Source organism: Orycteropus afer, unplaced genomic scaffold, assembly GCF_000298275.1.
Source record: "Orycteropus afer afer isolate SDZICR_OR568_19922 unplaced genomic scaffold, OryAfe1.0 scaffold00077, whole genome shotgun sequence".
Classification (NCBI taxonomy): Eukaryota; Metazoa; Chordata; class Mammalia; order Tubulidentata; family Orycteropodidae; genus Orycteropus; species Orycteropus afer.
In genome coordinates, this window is record NW_006921664.1 from 11,199,658 (window position 1) to 11,220,019 (window position 20,362).

The following is a 20,362-nucleotide window of genomic DNA, read 5'->3' on the forward strand; positions in this document are numbered from 1 at the left end:
TTCTGAAATGAAGGTTTATAAGTCAGATAGAGGGCACAGGATTAAGAGAGTGTCTTCAGAACTGGAGTAATTTAGTAATAATATAATAGCTGTTCCAATTTAAGACTCAATCAAAAAAGTAATTTACCAGGAGAATAGTTAAAACAAAATGGTTAATTGGCACAAATCTAATTTCCATAGTCTATTTTTACATTAGTGATAATGGAAACACTGGTTATTTACCTTTGGTTCCTTCCTGTACTTGTTCTAATTTTGTGTGTATGAATGTGCGAAGATAGTTAAGACTTGACACTATTGCAGTATAAATAAGGGCTAACCCACCATTCTTTGCTGCTTGTAATAAAAAAGAAACATTTTAAAATGAACCAAAATTGCTCTAAAAGTCTGGCATAAGTCATAAGAAATCTTACATAAGATGAGAGGAAGGGAAATAAGAGGTTCTCTCAGTATTTTTTCTTTTGCTTCAATAAATTCAATCTAGGTGATGTTTCTAGTGAGTTGACTTTTCCTTAACATGGCAATAATGTATTTTAAAATATGGCTTTTGCCACCCCTCCCCCCTTGAACTTTAATAGAATTATGCAAACTCTTACTAACCCTTGCTTCTATACTACTGACCTCCAATTATTCATGGCAAATGCAAGCAGGGACAATAATAGCAGCCTGAATGAAAAGGGTACTCTGAAATTCTCCTCCACCTGCTATTATTTTCAACAATTTAAATGACAAACTCCTCAGAACTTCTCACAGGTAACAAAAGATATTGGTTGGAGTTCTACTTCCTTTCTTTGCTTTCACTCCTCTTTCAAGAGAAGGTGTTAGTGAAAAGTAACATAGCACAAACACAGGGAAAAAAGGAGAAGGTGTGACAGGCAGAGGGAATGAACCTACCAGGAACTCAACAGGTAGCCCTGGAAAACCTGAGGGCTTTCTGTCTCTCTGCTATAATGCATTGATTTATTCCATTTAAAAGACAAATGAGTGTAGCAGTTAACTGCTTTTTCAGACCTTACGTTTACCTGTTAAGGCACTTACTTCCCCTCCCCACCCTACCCATGTTATTCATATAAAACCCACTATTTCATTTGAATGCAACTGCTAGGCTGTGATAATCTGCAAAACAAAACAAAAATAATGTTGACCATTTCTTTTTATAAAACTGTTGCATCAAGAGAAAGGTTGTGTTTTATTTTCTGAAATGAGCACAAAGTACACCTTTCACAATAACACTGAAAGCAGGTGCAAAGACAGTGACCTTTGACTAAAGGTAGCTTTGTAAAAAGAAAAATACCAAATAAATCAGTGCCCTTTCTGATTGTTGTAAAACTAGGGGGAGGGGTGTTTGTTTGTTACATAAAAGTTGGTCCAAACTTACAAAAAAAGCACAAATGTGCATAGTTCAGATCTGCAAGAGGGTCATAAAAGACTTATGTCCCTAAAATTAGCATCCACTTAAAACTGCGAAAATACAAAATAAAATTGTTAACTAGAATTTGTGAAGATGTACAATCAATAGATCTAGTTTTTAGAACAGCATGAATTTAAGCAAAGGTTTTTTTTTTGTTTGTTTTGTTTTTTTTACTATTGTATGCAAGACCCTTTCCACATAAAAATAAAGCTGTTGTTGAATTAATATTATTCAAGTCTCTTGGATTGCTGCCTTAAACTGCAGCTAGAAAAGTCTTTCCAGATAAAAATGATGTGCCTGAGGAAAAACAGATATTCAGTATGGTAACCCTCTGCCTCGACCCCTGCCAGTTGATGTGCTAATGTGTCCCCTGTATCCTTGTGAATATCCAGGTCCTTGGGCAGGAGAAGTCCAGGTCTGTCCATGCATGAGGCTGGGGCCACCTGGGTTTTCCTGTAAGTTACCACCATAGTTATAGTTGTGTATCTTTGCTGGCAAAGGATGAGTACTCTCTGGCCCTGTGGAAGGGTCACTGCTGTTTGCCAGGACTGCAATAGGGCCATGGCTATATTCAAATCTATGGTCCTTATCTCCACTGAACAACATGTGACCAGTATTGAGGTAAATGTCTCCATATCCAGCTACTGAGCTGGGAAATGACTCGGAAAAGGCAGAAGGCTGAGGTGGACCAGCAGAATGAGATGAAGCAGTACTGTAGTTATCCAAAGACTGAATATCTGAGTTTCCAATGAAGCTACGTCGTTCCAATGATGGAGCAGAACTACCTCCTAGACCATCATTACTCACATAAGGAGCAGAAGAGAAAGAAGAGGATCCAAAATTGTCTTTGTAGTCTGCAGTGGGTACGTAAGTGTCTCCTGCTTGATAATCAATACCACCTTCTCTTTTGGGCTCATCCTGGGGCTGATGCTGAGTAAGTAGCTGTAACAAGGCTGCTTTCACTCCAGCATGAGGGTCAGTTAACGAAGAACTAGTAGTGGGTACATGCTGGTTTTCTGTCCGATAATCCAGATCTTCATCAGTGACTGGTGGTGGTTCAGGGGGTTCAGGTGGTCGTTGATCGGGAGGCAGAATCCGAGGCCGGTCTGGTTCTGGTGTTAGCTCCAATATTCTCACATCTTGGTGCTGAATGAGATCATCTTGCCCTAATTGAAACAAACCAAAAAACAGAGTCAAAAGTTATCAGGAAAAACTAAATATTCAAAGTAGTCTATGTCTCCTATGAGAGGTCCTAAAGATTACTGGATGCGCCATCTCTGACACAACATTAAATGAAAAGAGTTTTTACAAGTACAGATGCTACTTACCATCATTTAAGTCTATGGTGACTGAAATTTTTTTCTTTTCATTGTATTTGGCTTTTCAAAGTTACCACACATTTATTTATTATTTGAGGAACAAAAGCTACTGCATATATAAAGTTTCTGACATGGTCAATCATCCTTTTATATAGAGAGTAAAAGGTTATTTCTTAAGCACATGCTTACCTGAGAAAACTCTAAAGCACTTATATTGAGTTATATCACACATGGATAATTTATTGAAAAATAAATTACTGGGAATAAATCAACTATAACCACTGACCTCAGAATTTTCAGGACAACTCCTAGCAAGCCACTAAACAATATGCATTGCACATAATAAAAAAAAGAAAGTGGATTTAACACAGCTTTTGTAGTGGCCTGGTATATCTAAACACTCACCCAATACTGGAGTGCTGGGTTCTGGAGGTGGCCTGAGTTGTAATGATGTTTCGTGTCCTGATCCATTTTCTCGCTCTTCCAGTAGCATGTCTTTTTGCTTTGACTGCTGAGCCTTTATTAACTGTGTCAACAAAACTGCAAACGCACTCTGCACAGCCGCCTGGGCAGCATCAGTCTCCACTTTAGGCTGGACCGTCTGAGAAGGCGGCTGAATTCCTCCCAATGGTTTCGAAGACTCCTGTTGTGGTGTTGATGGATCTGTCTGTTTTTCACCTGTTGCCAAAATTCCAGCAGGAAGGTTTATTTTATTTAGCTGCTGTTGAGTCTCAGAGTTTACCTTACTGTTCAACAGTTGGACAAAATCAGCCATATTAACACTTGTTTTAGATTGTAGTAGGTTTAGTAGAATTGCCAATTCACTGTGGTTTAACTGCTGTCCAGGGCCTGTTTTTACTAAAGACAAAATCTGTATTAATTAAAATTGCCATAACTTACATACCCACTCCCCTGAAGGCTCTATTATTACCATATTAAGATGTACATTTGAAGTAAGGTATTTAAAACATACTATGAAAAAGGAACCTCAGTCTAGTTCAATTTAATGTACATTTTAGCAATAATGTGCACAGATTAAAACAAAAAGAATCACGGTCAATTTTAAGTAAGTTATCCTTAAGGGTAAATACTTCAAAATTAAAATCATGACTCCTATGAGAACACCATGCTACAGATTTAACCAAGAAATACCACCTATGAAAGGGAAATGAAAGATGCTGATATCTACTCAGGTACTTTCTATGCATTTTACATCCTTTATTTCTTATAATCTTATAAGGAAGGCTCTATTATTAACTTCATTTTACTGAAGAAGAAATTGACAGCCAGAGAGACTAAAAACTGCCCACAGTCACAGCCTCTGTAAGTAGCAAAGGTGAGTTTTGAGCCCAGATATTCCAACTTGAGTTTGGGCTTTTAACACTATGCTGTAATCCTTCTCTAAAATAAAGCTTATTATCTAAGAACTTAATCTTTGCAGTAAATTCATACTAGGATGTAGCAGACTCCCTGATAACATGTCTTTTTTAAAATTCAAATTACTATTATTTTAAGTTAAGTCACCTTGAGTAAGTTACAACTCCTACAGAAGCATTCTTAATTAGCAAATTGCATATATGTAGGTATTAACTCATCACCAGTAAAAGCAACTCAGTTTTTCTAACTTTCACTACAAAGTTGTGATGTTAAAGTTTAAATGGGTTCCTGTGCAAGATCACTAGAATCATATATAACAAAGCATGAATATGTACACCACCATATACCTTACATAATAAAACAAACACTGAATAGCAATTCCCATAGCCACAGATGACAGATCAACAGAAGAAAAACTCGAAGGAAATGAAAAACTGGTAATTAATGCTGTATTTTTATATTCTCTTTTCATCTACTTTGAGATACTTTTTGAGACACATTACTTCTTAATATTGTACTTAGAGCAATTCAAAACAAAGTTCTGAAATGTTCTTAAAGACCACAGGCATTCATTAGCAACCCTGCTGGTTTGCTACACCCACTGTCCATTTTTCCTCACTTTTCACTTCTTCATTAGAAGAGTTATCTCTGTGGGAACACTAGGAAGTACTCTGCATCTAAGGCATCTCTTCTCCACAGGGGGCATTTTCTTATTTCAGGACACTGATGATTTTGTTTGTTGTCATTGTTATATGCCATTAAGTCATCATCTCCGACTCATAGCAACCTTATATATAATAGAATGAAACACTAACCAATCCCATGCTAGCCTCACAATCCCTACTATACATGCACCCACTACTGCAGCCACTGTGTCAATCAATCTTGTTGAGGGCCTTCTCTTTTGTTGACCCTCCACTTTACCAAGCATAACATCCTTCTCCAGAGAATGGCCCCTTCTGACAACATGACCAAAATAAGTGAGACAAAGTCTGGCCATTCTCGCTTCCAAGGAGCATTCTGGCTGCAGTTCTTCCAGGGCAGATTTGTTAGTTCTTTTAGAGTCCATGGTACTTTCAATATTCTTCACCAACACCACAACTCAAAAGCATCTACTCTTTTCTCGTCTTCCTTATTCATTGTCCAGCTCTCACATGCAGGCGACTGAAAATACCATGGCTTGGTTTCGGCGCATCTTAGTCTTCAAGGAGATATCTCTACTCTTCAGCACTTGAAAGAGGTCTTTCACAACATATTTTCCCAATACAATACACGTCTTTTGATGTCTTGAATGCTGCTTCCATTGGCATTAATTGTGGAAACAAGTAATACAAAGTATTTGAAAACTTCAATCTTTTCTCCATCTTCATAACGCTGCTTATTGGTCCAGTTGTGAGAATTTCTTTGTGGTGTGTGTGATTTGGGTGAAAATTTACAGAGCAAATTCACTTTCCATACAGCAATTCACATACACTGTCTCATGACACTAATTACAGTTTACCACAATGCAACAGCTCCCCTCCCACTTCTTCTCCATAGTTACCTCTTTCCTGTGTCCTTCCCTCCATATACACTTGCCTCCTGAGCTGTGTCCCTGTGCATACACAGACCTTCTATTCTCCCATGATTGTTCTTTCCAAGGAGTGAATCTACTTAGTGAAAATGTTCACCTCATATGCCTGCCTTTTGTTTGGCTGGAAGCCAAAGGTTTGGGTTCAATTCCAGACCTGAAGGGCAGCTAGGGGCCATAGTCTCAGTGGCTCCACCAGGCGCTATCAGATCAGCAAACCTGCTCCTTTTTTTTTCCCCAAATGATTTTGAGTTTTGTTCTACATTTTTCTCCTTCTCTATCCAGGATCTCCTACATAGATCCCCCTCTGAATGGTTGACAGTGGTAGCAGGCACCATCTAGTCTCAAAGTCATATACACTGAGGATCACATGGTATACCAGTCACTTGGACTAACCGTTTCCATGAATCTTTGGTTTTCTTTATTCTTTGCTCTGGACAAGGAGAGACCCATCGTCACATCTAGATGTCCACTTGCAAGCTTTTAAGATCCTAGTCGCTACTCACCAGGAAGTGGAACAATGTTTTGTATAGTGTGGTATGCCAACTGAGTTTGATGTTCCCTGCGAGGTTCAACTACTCACTCCCTCTGGGTAGCTGGCTGTGGCCAACAAGCAACTAAAACCTTGCCCCTTATCAGCTCTACTATACAACTGGGAATTCTTACAGAACATACAAGTACACTTACAGAAACATTGTCTGCCAACCCTATACATAGACTTGGGCATACTCCCCCCTGCACAGACATACCTAATAATTCAGCCTGTCGACCCATCTATCCCCCTGTATAACCATGTTTGCCTTCACTGAAAACGCAGTACTATATGTGCAAAAGGGTTCATCTTTGTTGTCTGTACTTCCCATGTACCTCTCTATGTGTTCCTCTTCCTCAGTGCCACCATGCTGATCACTCACATTTGGTACACTGCCCTTCTCTTCACCTAAATCAATACTTATCTCTCAAATCAATACTTATCTATACCTATCTAACAGTGTTCCCTTCCCTCCCCTCCCACCCCTTGTAACCAACAAAGAAAATTCCTTCCATATATAAACCTTTCCTTGACTTTACAATAATGGACTAATACAGTATTTGTCCTTCTGTGATTGGATTTATTTCCCTCAGCATAATGTCCTCTAAGTTCATCCACATTATGCGGTGTTTTGCAGATTCTAGGTTATTCTTTAGGGCTGCATAGTATTCCATTGTGTATATGTACCAAAGTTTGGTTAACCATTCCTCAGTTGATGGACACCTAGGTTGTTTCCATCTTTTGGCTATTGTAAATAGTGCTGTGATGAATATGGGTGTGCATATGTCTATTCTTGTCCTGGCTCTCACTTCCTTAGGGTATATACCTAGTAATGGAATGGCTAGGTCAAATGTTATTTCCAATTCCACCAGTTGTGGGGATTTTTGTTTTCTTTATATTGATGTGTAATCTATACTGCAGACTGTAGTCTTTAATCTTCGTCAGTAAGTACTTCAAGTCATCCTCACTTTTAGCAAGCAAAGTTGTGTCATCTGTGTATCTCAGGTTGTTTTAATGAGACTTCCTCCAATCCTGATACCACATTCTTCATATAGTCCAGCTTCTTGGATTATTTGCTCAGCATACAGACTGAGTAAGTATGGTGAAAGGCTAAAACCATGACACACACCCTTCCTGATTTTAAATCATGCAGTACTCCTTGTTCTGTTCAAATGACAGCCTCCTAGTCTATGTACAGGTTCCTCATAAGTACAATTAAGTGTTCTGAAATTGCCATTCTTCTCAATGTCATCCACAATTTGTTATGTTCCACACAATTAAATGCCTTTGCACAGTCAATAAAACACAAGTAAACATCTTTCTGGTATTCTTTCCTTTGAGCCGAGAGTCATGTATCATCAGCTATGATATCCCTCACTCTACATCCCCTTCTGAATCCAGCTTGCATTTCTGGAAGTTCTCTGTCAATATACTGCTGCAACCATTTTTGAATTATCTTCAGTAAGATTTTACTTGCGTGTGATATCAATGATATTGTTCATAATTTCCACATTCAGTGGGATCACCTTTCTTCGGAATGGGTACAAATATGGATCTCTTCCAGTCAGTTAGCCAGATAGCTGTCTTCCAAATCTCTTGGCATAGCCTCCAGCACATCATCTGTTTGTTGAAACATCTCAATGGGTATTCTGTCAATTCCTGAAACCTTGTTTTTCACCCATTCCTTCAGTGCAGCTTTGACTTCTCCCTTCAATACCATTGGTTCTTGATCATATGCCACCTCCTGAAATGGATAAGCATCTACCAGTTCTTTTCTTTTGATGTTTTCTGAATTATTCAACATATTGCCCAAGGAATCTTTTAATACTGCAATTCAAGGCTTAAATATTTTCCTCAGTTCTTTCAGCTTGAGAAATGCCGAGCGTGTTCTTCCCCTTTTGGTTTTCTAACTCCAACTCTCTGCACATTTCATTATAATAACTGACTTTGTCTTCTCGAGCTGCTCTTAGATATCTTCTGTTTAGCTCTTATATCCTGTTGATTCTTCCATTTGCTTTAGCTACTTTCCATTCAAGAGCAAGTTTCAGAATCTCTTCTGACATCCATTTTGGTCTTTTCTTCCTTTCTTGTCTTTTTAATGATCTTCTGCTTTTTTCATGGATGATGTAATTGATTCATCGAACAATTTTCTGGTTTTTGGTCACTGATGTTCAATGCATCAAATCTATTCTTTAGATGGTCTCTAAATTCATGAAGGATATAATCAAGGTCATAGTTTGGCTCTCATGGACTTGTTTTAATTGTCTTCAACTTCAAGTTGAACTTGCATATGAGCAGTTGATTGTCTGTTCCACAATCAGCTCCTGGCCTTGTTTTGGCTGAATATATTGAGCTTCTCCATCACCTCTTGCCACAGATATAGTCAATATGATTCCTGTGTACTCCATCTGGCAAAGTCTTTGTGTATAGTGGACCTTTGTGTTGTTGAAAAAAAGGTATTTGCAATGAGTAAGTCATTAGTCTTGCAAAATTCTATCATGTGATCTCCAGCATCATTTCTATCACCAAGGCTATTATTTTCCAACTATTGGTGATGCTTATTTCCAACTTTTGTATTCCACCAGTGATAACACATCTTGAGTGCACATTTGGTCAATTTCAGACTGCAGAAGCTGGTAAAAATCTTCCATTTTTAAAGAAAGCAGAAGCAAACAGAGCAAGAAAGGATCCATCCCTGTCCTAAAAAAAAACAGAATTCTTACTTCTCAGTAGACATAGTTTAAAAGAAAAGATGAGCAGGAGAAAGGATGAAAAGCAAAACAAAACTTTCCCCCATTAATAGTGTTGTAATATAAGTTAGAACTATGTGACAAAAATAAAATGAACCCATAAAGAACAATTCATTTTTTCCCAGCTAAAATAAGAGTGAAATAACTACCTGCTAGATTTGCTAGTGAAATAAGAATATCAGTTTAAGGACAGAAATAAAGACATGCTAATCTTGTTAAAGAATCTGACAACTGTCCCCAGGGACAACTGACCACTATCCAAACTTCCTGTTACTTTCATCTCAAATCCTTTTATAGTAGTTGTTGTGGAGTGCCAATGAGTCGACTCCAACTCCTAGTGACCCCATGTAACAGAGTGGAACTTCCCCACTGGGTTTTCTTGGCTGTAATTTTTAAGCAGCAGATGGTATATAAAACATGTAAAATAAATTTAAAAACTTACTGTGGCTTCTCTTCTGCTTGTCTCCAGATTTTACATATTTTTAAGATGAAGAGAAATAATAGTGAACTTGATATAAATAACCCTCATTTTCTGCAACAGATGTGTTCTCCAAAGTTATTGTGTGTATCAAATATCTTTATATACAAGAATAATTCACTATTTCAAGAAACTGTGAAGAATATTTTTGAACAAGAAGTAACAATTGCTTTTGGTTTTTCAAGTGAAATATATCAGTACTTTAAGAGTCTGACCAAGGTCAAATGTAAACTTGTAGATTACACGGAAAAGTTATAATAGTAATTTTTCTCAAGCTTTCTCAGCTTATATATTAACCATCTAAAGTTCAATTTGATCCAAAGAATTTTTTAATCACCCAGCCAATCAATCAATCTTTACTTATCTCTTAATAACGCTGAACTATTTTTTCATGTTTAGTTAAACCAGCCACTACTCACTTTCTTACTTTCTTCCTCTCTCTCTCTCTCTCTCTTTGGATCCCTCTATCAGTCTATCTTCACAAAAAAACTAAAAGTAATGCTGAATGTTTTCCAGATTCTTGAGGCAAAATCAAAGAGTGGGTCCCATTTTAAAAAATTAGTTGTGTATTAAATGAAATGGTAAATATGACAACATTTAGAAGGCTGTCTGAGTCTTGTGAAGAAGTTTAATCTTATGACAGAATTGGATCAGAGTAGAAGTATAATGCCAAAAACTAACCAGACATTACAAATGGCATGAGAGAGCTCTCACTACAATTTTGGCCATCTCTCCTACACCTTTGTTCCACCATTATAATCTCCTTTAGCATCCACAGATCCTGAATGCTGAGCCTCACTGAAAATATAGGGGTAGTAAAAGTCCTACTGATTCTAACTCAAGGTTGAAGATGGTCAACTAGAGTAATCTGACCAATCACCAATGTAATAACTTATATCTTCTTACCTTGAGATTGCTTAAAATTGTTGTGGCAGTAGCAATTAAATCTCTACACTGCCACAAATTAACAAGGAACTGTCAACCTTATTAGTGAACAGACCTTAATTTTATCTTTTAGCCCTGAGATAATTTCACAACAGAGCAATATAATCAACACTAAACACAAAGCAACATGAAAGAAACAAGAATGACTACTAACCAGGTGCTATACTTGAGTTGCCCTGAGACTTCAGCTGTGAAGATGGTGGCACACCCTGGGGTGTGCTGGTTCTACTGTCATCCAACCCCAGAGACAAGTCCTTCCTAGGAGCTTTAATTGTAGAAACATCGTCACTCATGCCCATCTGCTTCTGTCTTCTTCGCTTCTTACTCCATAATTCATGACAATCCTGCCATAAAGGAAGACTGAAAGAAAAAACCTAAGTGTTAGATTCTGAGTGGCATCTCACAACAAAAAACAAAAATGCTAATGTTTACTACATAGAACCAAAGGCAAAAAAAAAAAAAAAAAAAAGGTTGTCTTGAAACTTCATGCTTAGGGTTTGTTAAACTCCTGTAATAAAAATCATCCATGATGCATGCCCTGCTCTCTCCTTCCAGGGCTTCACCCTTATTTATAGCAAAACTAATTTTTTTTTTTTTTTGCCTTCTGAATAATCATTTATTAAAACTTTGAATGAAGACTATACATTCATAAAAGCAGGTTACTAATTATCCTTTGTGCAACCTTTTAGAGCCGTTCTTCACAGTACATCATACTTTGAATAAAAAAAGAAGGCAAAATAATTTGCCATTTGCAGAAGCTAAACACAGGATAAAAAGTAGTAAAAACTATAGAACGTAACATTTGTGAAAAACTTTCTAGTCAAAGCTTCTTTTTAGTACTCGCTTAATTTGCTTCTACAATCAAATGCTCTACAATTAAACTGATGCCACAAATGAGTTTTTAAGTAAATAATCCAGGCACAAAGAAGCTTATCAATAAGGAATTCTGAGTAACTACCTACTATTAGAATAGGCCACAATACTGATATAATTTTACCTTAATATAATTTCATAAAGCTAACAACACTGAAGAATGTTAACTTATAAATGGCTTTTCTTACTCTAATAAAAAAACAATGGAAAGTTACTATCATATCTCTTTTAAAGATGACAAAATTGAGGCTTGGAAAAGGTTAATAAACTTGCCCAGAATATCTACAAATTCCCTTAAGCAGCCCCAAACTGGTGATATATATCTGCAGTCTTCAAACCGGGATATCTTTACCTCCAGGGATACATGAAGACTTTCCAAGGGGACACACCTGACAGAAATTGTTTTAAGGGAATTCATTTCCATATCCATGTGTCATTTCTTAAAACTGATCTTTAAGAATGGCCTGCATGTTCAAGCAGGTTCTTCTTTTCACACCTCCTCTTTCACAATTACTCTTTCCTTATTTTATCAAATAAAGGCATATGCAACAATATGGTTGAATCTTAGCAATATAATTTAATATTAAGTAAAAAGGTAATTCCCGAAAGATTACAAACAGAATGACACGCTTTTATGAAATTAAAAACTAAGATAAAATATAACTTCTTATGAGTACATATAGATGGCAACAAAAGTATATACAAAGAAAACAAGGGATGACGGTTACCTCAGGTAGAGGAAGGCAAGGGGATGGGTCGGTGGAGAGAAAGGGTATGATATGATCCAAGTAAGTTATTTTCAAGGTTCTAGCTTTTGTTGGGGCGTGGTGGGTTCATGGCTGCTTATTAACATCACTAAAAATAACTAATTAAATTAAGTAACTAAAATAAATAAGAGAGAGCCATGCATGGACCGATGATGAGTGAAACAAGGATTATGATTAAACCAAGTCTATGCACCTGAGGTCCAAAAAACAAAAAACAAAAACAAAAAAAAAAAAAAAACAAAGGCATACCTCTCAGCCATCTTACTATGGTGCATTGCCTCAGCGTGTAAAAACCTCCTGGAGTAACAAACAAAGGGACAATTTGAAATATTGATATTGGGAACCCTCCTTAAAGCATCATAAACCTGCCAAAGACTTTCCTTCCTCCTTCCTTGTGTGTTTATATATTACATGATGTGTTGCCTTAGTCTCTGCTGGGACCCTATGAATTCAGATATAATGCAGTACTATGGAGTAAGGTAACTGACTGTCAAGGAAATGCACTGCTCTTGTGGGAGAGACCCATGGGAACAAATCAAAGAAATACACTTAAAAGAACTTTCATTCCCTCCCACAACTTAGAGGTGCGAGATTCTTTATGGCTGTTCTCAACACTCATCTCTAGAAAAGAAAAACATTAGCCAACACATAGCTAAAACCAGGTTAATGATGCTGACTCTTCAAAGTACCGGTAGTCCCTGACTTATATGACAGGGTCCCATTCCCACGACTTCATCATAAGTTGGTTCTGACATAAATAGAATACCTCTTCCTTTTTTCTTTTTTAAGATTTCATTATTACTGCCTTTTATTATCAATATCTTTATTAATTTTTGTCTTTCGGAGTTGGAAACATTACATAGAAACCTACAGACAGATGCTGCAACACTGTATGTAGTACATCTAGTAATAAGAAGATGTTAAAAGAAAACAAAAATGGACAGTCATAAATGCAGTTCATCATGACTCATCCTAAGTCGATGACTACCAGGAATGCTTTCCACGATGACCAAACTTTTATGTGCATTTTGAAGGTTCAAATGCTGGCTCAGCCACTAATTGTGTTGCATTAAGAAAGTCACCTCTATGTACCTGAGTTTTCTTATCTTTAAAAATAGCAATGACAACTGTATATACCTCATGGGGTAGAGGTTATAAATGCTAACATATATGAAATGTTTAGATCATGCCTTACACATAGTAGGCATTATAATATCCATATTTTGTAGTTCATATCATCATTAGTAAGGTAGTTTAAACTATTTTATTGTATCATATCACGAAATATTTATTTCAATCATAGTTAAATATATTTCATCTTAAAAATAGCTTAATACATTTTAACTGCTGTTAAAATATAAGGTAGCTGTCAGTCTAATTTGTTCTTCTGTTCTGTAGCATATATACATTTTTTACAATTAAGCATATTAGAAAAGTTTGAAAGGACATCTACTACAATGAATAGTTATTTCTTGCTTTAATACCCTACTGTCATTTGATTATTCCTAAAAATTATGAGTTTGATGTGTGTACATATTTTCCAAAGGAATACCATGCTTTTCTCTATAGCCTTTACTTAGATAACTTGAAATTTCAATTACTCATTCTTTCATATTAAAACAATGAGTAATGTTATAGTATGTTGTTTATATAACGTTTTATTTAAAAAATATTGCATTGATATCATTATAATCTAGATCTGACTGCTCTAATAAACATGCATTCCATAATTTGTTCCCAGTTTACACGATGTTTTTCAAAATGTGTATTAACATGTTTATTTTTTATGAAAAAAAAAAAATGCAGTGAGGTGTTTTCTGATAAAAATTAAGTCTGATTTAGGTGATCTGTTTGACAATATGGGAAGAAATTTATTATTAGGTTAAAGACATTTTCCATCAACTGCATAGAAGAAATCTACAGTTCTAATATTTGACAAAAAAAATTCTAAAAGTATGTTAATAAAAAACACCTAATTTTAAAAATGGACTGGCAAAGTAGCACTGAAATTACTATGTTGACTTCCTTACCTTTTCTGAGTATAAGGGAATAAATAAGTATTGTTAAAAGAAAAATAACTGTAAGAAGTCACTTAATAATTACTGGTAAGTAAATCCTTTTAGGTTCATTTTCTCAAAAATTGAGAAAGTAAAGGTCTCTGGTAGCTTAGGCACTTGACTGCTAACCAGAAGGCTGGCGGTTCAAACCCACCAGCCACTCCTCAGAAGGAAAGTTGGGCAATCTACTTTCATACTGATACTGCCTCAGAAACCCAAGGAGGGGTAGCTATGAGTCGGGTCCGACTCAACAGCACATAACAACAACAATGACTGAGTAAGAAATCCTTATACAAGTCATATGGTTTCCAATTCTTCATTGTCAAGAAAATTAAAGGAGAAAGAATCTTAAGCTGACATCTAAGAGGTTATTAAAATAATTTCCGATGCTAAATCAACTATGTGATTTTATAGAAGGACTTCAAAGAACTCAATGATGTAGCTATGATATAATATAGCTCCTTCTATTCTCACACGCTAATTTATAAGGGTCTTATAAATAAAAAAATAGAATTACAATTGATATGGAAATATGTCTCATTCTAGAATAACTAAAATAAACAATGATTAGATATGCAACCCACTTGGGGAAAAAACCTCAAGCCCCTTCTATTTCATTAACTTGTGTTTCCAACAAAAATGAACTATTTTTTTTCTTTTCTTTCTTTTTGTCTTACTGAACTATATAGTGCTACTATTTGCTATGAAAATTTTAATCAAGTAAAAAACTGTAATTACAAGAAATTTTTTTAAATTAAATTTCCATCTCTCTACCTATAAAACCAAAAAACCAAAACTCACTGCCGTCAAGTCAGATCCGACTCAAAGGGACCCCTCCTTGGGTTTCCGAGGCGGTATCACCACAGAAGTAGGTTGCTCCACCTTCCTTCCAAGGAGTGGGTGGTGGGTTTGAACCACCAGCCTTCTGGTTAGCAGTCAAATGCCTTAGGCACTGCACCACCAGAGCTCCTTCTCTACCTATATCTAATTCTTTTAAAAAACTACAGCAGAGAGATCAATAAAATACTTTTAAACATAAATGTTATTACATTAGAATAAAACTCTATAGGAACAATATGCAAGTTCAAGATGAAAACAGAATAATGTCCATTTGTTAAAGAAGAGTTTGTCCATACATATTTTAAGTGAATGCTATTGGATATCAAAATGCTAAGATATTTGGATTTCACAGAATGCATTTACAAGAGTGATTTAACTGCTCCACTTTAAAATGTTAACATTTACAATATACTAAAAATCACATCTTTTTTTGCAACTACTTACTTTTGGTTGGAAAAAAAAAAAAAAAAAAAAACCACTAGTAACTGAAACATGCTAGATACATAGCTTTACCAGAATTCTTTCAGGTGGACCATCTGAACCAAGTAATCAAACTTAGTTTTACCAGTAAAGAGACAAACTGACATTAAATTTCTCTTGATGTGATAGGTAGGTCTGGTGGCATAGTGCCTAAGGCATTTGACTGCTAACCAAAAGGCTGGCAGTTCAAACCCACCAGCCACTCCTCAGAAGGAAGATTGGGCAATCTACTTCTGTAGCAATACTGCTTCAGAAACCCAAGGAGGAGTCACTATGAGCTGGATTGGACTAGACAGCAATGAGTCTGGTTTTGGTTTTTGTTACTATTCTTGTCAAAAACATTAATCTAATTCTGATTACACATGAGGAGAGAAAAAAAAGGAAAAGGCAATCAAATCTACACTGTGGAATATTTTACAAGACAGCTAACACAAACTCTGCAAAAATGTCAGTATCTTAAAAGTTCTTTCCAAGGAGGAATTAAAGACTAAACAGACATGATAACAAAATGCAATTTTTGAACTTTAAATGAATATCTTAGGAAAAAAAAATCTGTAAAAAATTTTCCAGCTTAATAGGGCAATCTAAAATATTAGATATTACAGTGCTAAATTTCTTATAATGGTACCTATGTGAAAGGAAGTATTACTTCTTATAGAAACATAATGAAATATTTAGAAGTGTCACTTTCTGCACTTATTATTCAAACAGTTGAAGAAAAATAAAGTTTATATAAAATGATAAAGCCTATGTCTAAATACTAATAATGGTTGAATCTAGGTGAATGGTATATGAATGCTCACTGTACTATTCTTACTATTTTTCTGTAAGATTAAAATTTTTAAAAATAAAAAAATTTACTAATTCTTTGAAGGGGTACTAGAGCCAAAGTTTCAAGACTGCTGATATATAATGATAAGCAAACAAACATTAAACAATTAATTTAACAGTGAATGATTCAGGTTTCTTAGCAAGCCAGAGAGGTCCTTTCTGCCTCTCAAATCATCACACAATAGTTCAATAAAACTTAAATTAAAAACTTAATGAAGCTAAATATGACAGTCTTGTAGAAATACAATAATTCCACTGTAACTAATAAGTGGAAGAGCCAGGATTTGAACTCCAAAGCCCATGTTTGTTCATTTACAATATGCTAATTTTATTATATAAAACAGTTTATTACAGTGATAGGCTTGATTTCATGCTCATCATCATTTAATTACTAAGAAAATACCTACCAAGTTTCTAGACCCTGTAAAGGAAAATCAGATAGACTACTATCTCCCTTCCCACCTTCCCCATATCAATCTTAGAGATACTACAGAAGCCATAAGGGTTTAAAGTTCAAGAACCTAGATATTCTGACTCCTGAATTCTATGCAGACAATAAACTTAGTCTATGAAGGCTTCTGATACTCATTCTTCTATTCAATGGTAAGTATCATCAGTAGCATGCAAAGGAGTATTTCATAAATTCGCTAATTTGAGTAACTTGAATTTGAGAGCTAACTCTACTCTTCTACTAGATTTGTATACCTGGGCAAGTTTCTTAACCTCTCTAAGCCTGCTTCCTCCTCTGTAAATGGTGATAATAATAGTAATACCTACCTGATAAGATTACAAAGGTTAATACATGAAGAATGCTTAGCAGAGCACTCAGAATTTTAGCTACAGTAATTTTAGTACTAATATAAACAATACTATTGGTATAAGTTGTACTAGAAATAGTAGCAGCAGTAATATTTTCTTAGAGTTCAAATACATTAAGAAAAACCTGAGATCAATTAACTGTAAAACTAGCCAGAGGAAGGCTGCTTTTTTCTTATGGTTAGCTGAACATTAAGCAAGCACCTAGATCCTAGATGTGTAAATTATGTGTATTACTGCTATTTTATCTATTTCTTATGACTTGTTCTATTTCTTTTGAATTAGCTGAGCATAGAATATCTTCTGATCATTATATAAAGATGGTATTAAACTATGCAGATTCTGAATATAATATAATAAAAAGTCACTTACTCTGGTGGAGGCATTTTTGAGGGTTCCACATCTCGCAGGAAATCACACTGAAGAGCTTGTTCGGCAGTGCAGCGCTTACTAGGATCCAAGGCGAGCATGTAATCAAACAAATCTAGTGCAGCTGCAGGGATACTAGCATGAAAAGATTGAAAAAATTATATATGTTCTTTAGATATAAATTTAGTGTTTATTTTTGAGCTTATTTTAAATACTGGCATTTTATAATATGTTTATAATACTTTATTCCAATATATTCCAAATTTTCCTTTGATTACTATCTCATTATTATATATAATTTCATAGCTGTTACTCTAAATAATTTAAACTTCGGGTAAAAAATATTTTATTACTCTATTGGCAATTTTCTTTTGTAACAGTGTTTTCTAAAACAAAATAAAGCTGTTTCATTAAAATTTAAAACAGTATCAACCAGAAGCTGGAAAAGGCAAGGAAGGAATCTTCCCTATAGCTTCTAGAGGGAGCACAGCCCTGTTGACGCCTTGATTGCAGACTTACGGCCTTCAGATATGTGACAGAGCAAATTCCCAATGAGTTAAGGCAAAAAAAATAAAAAACAGTATCATTAAAGTTCTTTCTTATAAGCACCAAATCAAACACACCATGTAAATTACTAATTCAATGATGATGAATGGTAATTTGCATGAAGCAAAGTGAAATTCAAAATTAAATGATCTAAAAATTTGTGCTAAATCTGCTTTGGGTTAATAACCAGATAAAGTAACATTTAGGCACGACACAAGCAATAGCTGTTTAAAAAACATTTAAAGCAATATGGATGTTTAAACATCCCCTTCTTACAAAACAAATTCTTCTCTTAACTTTCGACGATACTGCTTCTTTGGTTTCATGGTGTTGAAATACGGTAGTTTGATTACATCAGGCCACACTGCAGGACATGGACTCCCACATATCCGGCTAAACAATACACAAAAAGAAGTACATCACTATCAACTAAACAGAAAAAATAATACATACAAGGGCTATACAAAATACCAGCTCATTTTAAAATATACAAAATTGAAGGTCTGACAGTGTATAACAAATTCATTAAATATTTTCATCATCCCAGTTTAACTCATTTTAGGAGATCAACTTATGTTCCGTGGATGCTTCTAACCCTCCAGGTATTACAATTCTTGTAAAGACCATCTTCATATCTGCAAAACAGTATTTTAAAGTAACACATGACATTCCAAATATGTAGTCTGTATCTTAAAAACACCACAATGAATTTCTGCCAACAAGTTATGGAGCTATAAATTAGTATATGTCTTTGTCTGTTTTATAGCTACCTGTTATACTACTTCTTCCCATGAATGCAAAGTAGTCCGCATGAACAGCTGAAAACAGATTTCCTATGCTATCTCAGGAAGTACTACTGTAAAGGTTGCTAATGAATATGTAGTCAACAGGAGGACCCTAAAAATAAAACTCTTGAACCATGAAAGTTCTTCAATTTAAATTGTTAGTTGCTGTTGAGTTGATCCTTATTCATGGCAACGCTGTACGTGCAAAGCAGAACTGTTCCATGGGGTTTTCAAGTTTAGAAGCAGATAGCCAAGCCTGTCTTCTGAGGTGCCTCTGGGTAGGTTTGAATTGCCAGTCTTTTAGCTAGTGATCAAAAACTTAACCATTTGCACCATCCAGCAATGAATCTAAGTAGTGCCACTGATTTTAAGGTATTTAGAAATTTTAATAGCTTTACTCTCTGTTTATCTATACAGGAGGTCCTCAGGTTATGAACAAGATCAGTGTCTAAGTGTGTCATTCAGTCAAATTTCTAGGTAAGTTGGAACAGGTGCATACTGTTCTTATTCAGTGTTACTTTAGTGAAAAGAAAAGGCTTGAAGTCTTTTTATTTAAAAGCTGTATGTGCAGCAAGTGAAGATGACTGTGATTAATGTGTTGGGATAGGAGTTCAACTGGTTCAGAATGAGGCAAATTCACCTAACATTAAACAGCAAGTACAGGGTACCCATACGTCATTTGTAACCTGGGGAATCACTGTATCTTGAAAACCCTCATTATGTCAGTATTCATTAGTAAGTCTTTGAGGGGTAGTTTGTAGATGAGATACTGTAAGTGAACAAGTAGCTCCAGCTGGTCAACATCTGAAAATTAAGTGATTTGGCAATATGTACATGAAAAATTGGTTAACTAAGTTTGAGTAATACAAACCTCAAGAATAAATGGGTATGTCTTTCTGTACATGTAAATCTTTCCTTGGTTTTTTTATAATGGCAGACTCATACTGTATTTGTCCTTTTGTAATTTGGAAAATGACTAACTAAAAAGCCAAACTCACTGCCATCGAGTCAATTCCAACTCATAGTGACCCCCTTTGGGTTTCTGAGATGGTAAATCTTTATGGAAGTAGATTGCCCAAGTCTTCCTTCCGTGGAGTGGCTGGTGGGTTTGAACTGCCAACTTTCTGGTTAGCAGTCAAATGCCTTAGGCACTACACCACCCAAAACAAAACAAAAAAAAAACTAAATTCACTACACTACCGTACAGTCAATTTGACTCACAGCAACCCCTCCTTGGGTTTCTGAGGCGGTATCTCTATGGAAGTAGATTGCCCAATCTTCCTTCCGAGGAGTGGCTGGTAGGTTTGAACCACCAGCCTTCTGGTTAGCAATCAAATGCCTTAGGTACTATGCCACCAGAATGCTCCTTAATTTAGGTGAAGGGAAAGGCTATATACAGTAAGGGGATGATCAGCACAATATCAGTAAGGCAAAAGAAGACATGAAGAGGTGCACAAGAGTTTTAAACAACAAAGGTAAATGCTGTTACATATACAATCATAAGTATAAGTAGTAACAAACAATAATCTATGAGTGGATATACAGACAGAGAAACAGAACAGGTGTGGGTAGGGACTATTCATTCCCATTACCACATACAGGTTTGGCAGAGGATACGT

At 35.7% G+C, this 20,362-nt stretch overlaps 1 protein-coding gene across 1 annotated transcript in view; it reads right to left on the reverse strand.

Annotated features, from left to right (window-relative positions):
• Window positions 1–1,723: 1,723 nt before the first annotated feature.
• CDK13 (cyclin dependent kinase 13) overlaps window positions 1,724–20,362 on the reverse strand; it is a 180,856-nt gene continuing 162,217 nt past the window's right edge. The window contains exons 10-15 of the mRNA XM_042780990.1: window positions 18,235–18,351; window positions 17,416–17,547; window positions 12,269–12,316; window positions 10,534–10,739; window positions 3,133–3,405; window positions 1,724–2,574 (exon numbers count right to left, since the gene is read on the reverse strand). Coding sequence (XP_042636924.1) covers window positions 1,724–2,574; window positions 3,133–3,405; window positions 10,534–10,739; window positions 12,269–12,316; window positions 17,416–17,547; window positions 18,235–18,351 — 1,627 coding nt within the window. The remainder of the gene's footprint in view (window positions 2,575–3,132; window positions 3,406–10,533; window positions 10,740–12,268; window positions 12,317–17,415; window positions 17,548–18,234; window positions 18,352–20,362) is intronic.